At 38.4% G+C, this 4,667-nt stretch overlaps 1 protein-coding gene across 1 annotated transcript; it reads left to right on the top strand.

The window, feature by feature from the left end:
* Nucleotides 1-219: 219 nt before the first annotated feature.
* LOC113282729 (protein NRT1/ PTR FAMILY 2.6-like) lies at nucleotides 220-2,938 on the top strand. The gene is made up of 4 exons (XM_026531795.1): nucleotides 220-581; nucleotides 690-907; nucleotides 1,005-1,561; nucleotides 2,027-2,938. Exons 1-4 carry the CDS (start codon nucleotides 458-460, stop codon nucleotides 2,880-2,882), a joined length of 1,755 nt encoding a protein of 584 aa, XP_026387580.1. The 5' UTR covers nucleotides 220-457; the 3' UTR covers nucleotides 2,883-2,938.
* The last annotated feature ends 1,729 nt before the right edge of the window (nucleotides 2,939-4,667 follow it).

Here is a 4,667-nt window from a genome sequence, read left to right as displayed (position 1 = left end):
TTCTCTTTGATAAGGATAAATGCACTTGAAATAACAAGATACTAACACTTTTACTTAAGAACTAGACAGATTGATAAGGACCCAACAACCACAAAATTGCATATAATTAATGAGCTATTTCCATTTGAATCCTCACTCTCACTGTCTTCTTTAATTCACAACTGTCTTCTTTAATCTTAGAAATAAGTTCTCTCTTGTTATAATGGACCTCAACTGACTAGCTAGACCTACTGTATCTAGTCAGTACTTGGTTGAAGTGATGAACACAGTTTATGCATGTGTATATTGTAGCCATGATGAGGCAATGCTTGCTGGTGACCACTAATATTACATGTGAAGCAACTAACTAGCTATATGCCTATATATATGCAACATATTTCCTTCTAATTCTCTGTCCTTCATAACTTCTCATACACAACAATAATTAATCAGAAGAGTTCATCACCTAAGATAAAATATGGCAAAAACAACTGATAATAAATCCAATCAACTCATCCTTGACGAAGAAGAAGCCGCGACAGCAGCATCGATACATGGCAGTCGTAAACGAGGAGGTTGGATCACCTTTCCCTTTATAACAGGTATACTAATTACAATCTCTAGATCTCTCTGCTGTCTATTCTCCGCCATATTGCTGTTTGCCTATTTTTCCATTTGTAACCGGTGAGAGAAAATGAATATATATGCAGCGGCTATATTAGCTATACAAGTTGGTTCTTCTGGTTGGTCTGCGAATTTGACCGTGTTTCTAATCGGACAATTCAACTTCATGAGTATTACGGCTGCTCAAGTCGGTAATATAGTTTCTGGAACTAGTAGTTTCTTGCCTATATTTGGAGCCATCCTCGCAGATTCGTTCTTCGGGAACTTCTCCGTTATTGCTGTTTCTTCATTATTCTCCTTGATGGTAATTTTTTTTTTTTTGCCTGTATTTGATAACTGATGACATAAAGTACGTCACTAATATACTGCCATTTGCCATTCCGTCGCCGTTAATCTAATAGGGACTGATATTATTCATGTTCACGGTGACGGTACCTTCCTTAAGGCCTCAAAAGTGTGCAGCGAATGCCACCGGCTCTTCAGCAGGGACGTGTGAAACAGCGTCAACTCTACAGATTGCGGTTTTATACACATCCTTAACACTATCCGCGTTAGGATTAGGCGGATCGCGTTTCACAGTTGCAACAGTGGGTGCTGACCAATTCGAGAAACCGAAAGATCAAGAATGTTTTTTCAATTGGCATTTCTTCAATTTCTATGTTGGGCTAATGATCGGAGTTGTGGGTATTGTTTATATTCAAGACAATATTGGTTGGGACTGGGGTGTTGGCATATGTCTTGCTGTTAATATCCTTGGATTAATCACTTTCTTGGCGGGTAAACGTTATTACCGGCAAGTTAAAACACAAGGAAATCCATACAAAAGTTTAGCTCGTGTTGTTGTGGCCACATTCCTGAAGAGGAACGTACGTATTTCATCTGCATCAGAAACATTTTACCATGGGTTTAGTGATGGTCTATCAATGAAATCGCTTTCTTCTCCAACTTTCAGCTTCAGGTATGATTTTTCATTAACTAACTTTCGCCTCCTGCAAGAAAAGAAAAAGAAAAAAAAAAACGCGAAAAAGAAAATTGGCTTGATGGCAATGATTCTACGTAATGATTTCCAAAAATAAATAAATAATTCTTTATAATGGTGGATATTGTTTATATTAAGTGGTGAAGTATACGCTCCTAAAGTGAACATGCTTTCAGACAAAGGCATGAATTCAAGAAGAGTGTAACAGAAACAATTTTGAGTGCCAGGGAAATGGAGGTAAAACTGAAGATGAACATGGACATATTTGGTTGCATTATTGAGACCAGCTTTAGATGCAACATCATGAACTTCAAGAGCTGTTCCCACCAACCAACTTGTCTAGTAGGCGGCTGCGCCCGCGCAATAAAAACGTGGACTAATCACATATTTAGTCAATAATAAGATAAGATTAGTGCTAACTATTTGTCATGATGCCTTATGCAGATTTCTAAATCGTGCAGCACTGAAAGTAGACGGCGATACAAATGAAGATGGGTCCGTAGCAAAAGAATGGAGACTATGCACCGTACAACAAGTGGAAGATTTCAAAACAGTGATCAGAATCATCCCACTTTGGTTCTCAAGTTTTTTCTTGAGCACACCAATAGGTATTCAAAGCAGTCTAGCAGTACTTCAAGCTTTGAGAATGGATCGTCACGTTGGAACACATAACTTCAAAATCCCAGCTGGTTCTTTCCTTGTTTTCACTCTAGTTGCCACAGCAATATCTCTCACTATCATCGATCGTTTCCTCGTGCCAACCTATCAGAAGTTTATACGTCGACCTCTAACACCTCTCCAACGTATAGGTGTTGGTCATGTCTTGACTGTCATTAGCATGGCTGCATCGGCCATTGTGGAACGGAAACGTCTGAGTATTGTTTGGTCTGACGGACTCACATCTTCTACAACTGCTGTAACCATGTCCGCTTTTTGGTTGGTGATACCATTAGTTTTAGTTGGTGTTGGTGAGGCTTTCCATTTTCCCGGCCAAGTTGCTTTGTATTATCAAGAGTTTCCGGTTTCATTACACAGTACTTCAACCGCCATGATATCGTTGCTTGTTGCCGTAGGGTTTTATTTGAGCACGGCCATGATTGATCTGGTTCAACGGATTACCGGATGGTTGCCGAATAATATTAATCAGGGAAGAGTGGATAGTATGTTTTGGTTATTAGTAGTGATTGGAGTAATTAATTTTGGTTACTTCATAGTTTGCTCTCTACTGTATAAGTACCAAAATGTTAATGATCAAAACTCAACCAAGGTTGATGATAAACCAAGACAAGGACAGAACTGAGAAGTTATGTATTGTGCGTCTTGACATAATAAAGTAATGAAGAATTAATTACATTATTACTTTGTTTACTTAAGTAATTACTGTATTAACTAAATGTCCATGGCCGTCTTGTCAGTGGACTAGTATAGTTAACTAGAGAGATCAAAGCCGGTCCGGTTCCACTCTGAATGAGATTAAGATGGACATGGCATTTTGCTGCTGGATCCATCGTGTGTGAGTATCAGAATAACAATTTGACTATATGAAAATCACATTATTGGTAATTTTGTGCCTTTCACATCGCCTTTTTCTGCAACTTTAGTAGCAATTGTTTTTTTTTCCTTTTTATAGGATGACAATACCATGAATCAAAGTACAGTATTTAGTTAGACATGACTTGGTAAAGGTTAATTCAGATGCCAAGAAATTGGATTTTGATTGCAGGTTGAAAATGAAATATAGTCATTTGGGTGGTGCCTGCGCAACTTGTGCAAACCTTTTTTAGGGTGGAAGTTGATCTCAGTGTGTTGGGTAATGATGACAAGCTTCTTTTCTTTGTACTGCTGAATGTCAAAGGCAATTTCATTGTCTAGATCTTTGGGACCACGCATCCAGCCAAATAAGTATCACATATACCAGGGGTGTAACAAATGGGCATATGACGAAGAGGGGCTTCAAGCGTCATCCTCAGGATGGAACATGCAGTAGTATTTGGAACTTTGCCAATGGGGTAAGGTATATGCAGTTATGCACCAATTGCTTGCCTCACATTCTCTTATTGGTCTGTTTTCTACTGCAGTTGGTGAAGTGCCTTGGTCTTTTGCAACGATGGAGCAAAGAAAGTAAATTCTCAGGGCGCGTTTTAGCAAAGGATTTTTTCTTGCCTGAGTGTTGGAAGTTCATAAGGGAATACCAAGTTTTCTGAACTCAGTTACCAGGCGTACTTCAGGTTTTGTTGAGCTCTTTATTGAGTTCAAGGTTGCCCTCGTATTAAAAAGTGTGGTACTTTTTTCTTTTCATCTATGTACAGATCTTTTGTGCAGCAAGCTTCTGTCTTAGGGTGGATGAAAGCTTCTCTTTGGTAAACTTGGCATTTTCAATGTAATGGTTCCTTTCTGTAGGACAGTAGCCAGTTTCGCTATTGCTTCCACTGAGAAACCTATTCTTAGATAAACTAGAACATAACAGATTGTAAGGAATTCATTCTGGAAGCCTCCCCCAATCTAAAGACAGGGAACTTTAGCAATCTCATTGCCAAGTTAAAGTTTTAAATGTTTTAAAACCCCGGACCATTTTTTCCCGTTTCCCCCACCAATAATCTCTTTGAAGATTTTACATATCTGTTTCGGTATTTTGAAATAATCCATTTGGGATACTCCTAAGGAAGAGGTAACATGTTTTATGTTAACTGATTCTGCAGCAGTGGTGAGCATTTTTCCTTTCCATTTTAGTAATTTAGTGCTCATTTTATCCACCAGGGGTTCAAAACTGGTAATCTTAGATCTGTTAGTAAATTGTGGGAATCCTAGATATCTATCATCTGCAGGAATTGCTTTAACACCTAAGATATCTTTCACAATATTTTTGATGACATGGTTAGTTCTGGGGCTGAAAAATACATCAGACTTGGCGAGGTCTATCAATTGTCCTGAGTTACAAAAGAAAGATGAGTATTCTTTAGCGAGGATGGTGAGAAAGGGTTCATTTGTTTGTTTAGGTGGGATTGTAATTAGAGTTGGATGAGAATACTTATGATTTGGGAGTAGTTATGAAATTGAATGTGAGAGTGAAGATCCTGAAAGTGTT

Source organism: Papaver somniferum, chromosome 5, assembly GCF_003573695.1.
Source record: "Papaver somniferum cultivar HN1 chromosome 5, ASM357369v1, whole genome shotgun sequence".
Lineage (NCBI taxonomy): Eukaryota > Viridiplantae > Streptophyta > Magnoliopsida > Ranunculales > Papaveraceae > Papaver > Papaver somniferum.
Note: the sequence above shows the minus strand (reverse complement) of the source record. Positions and strands in the feature narration are given on the sequence as shown.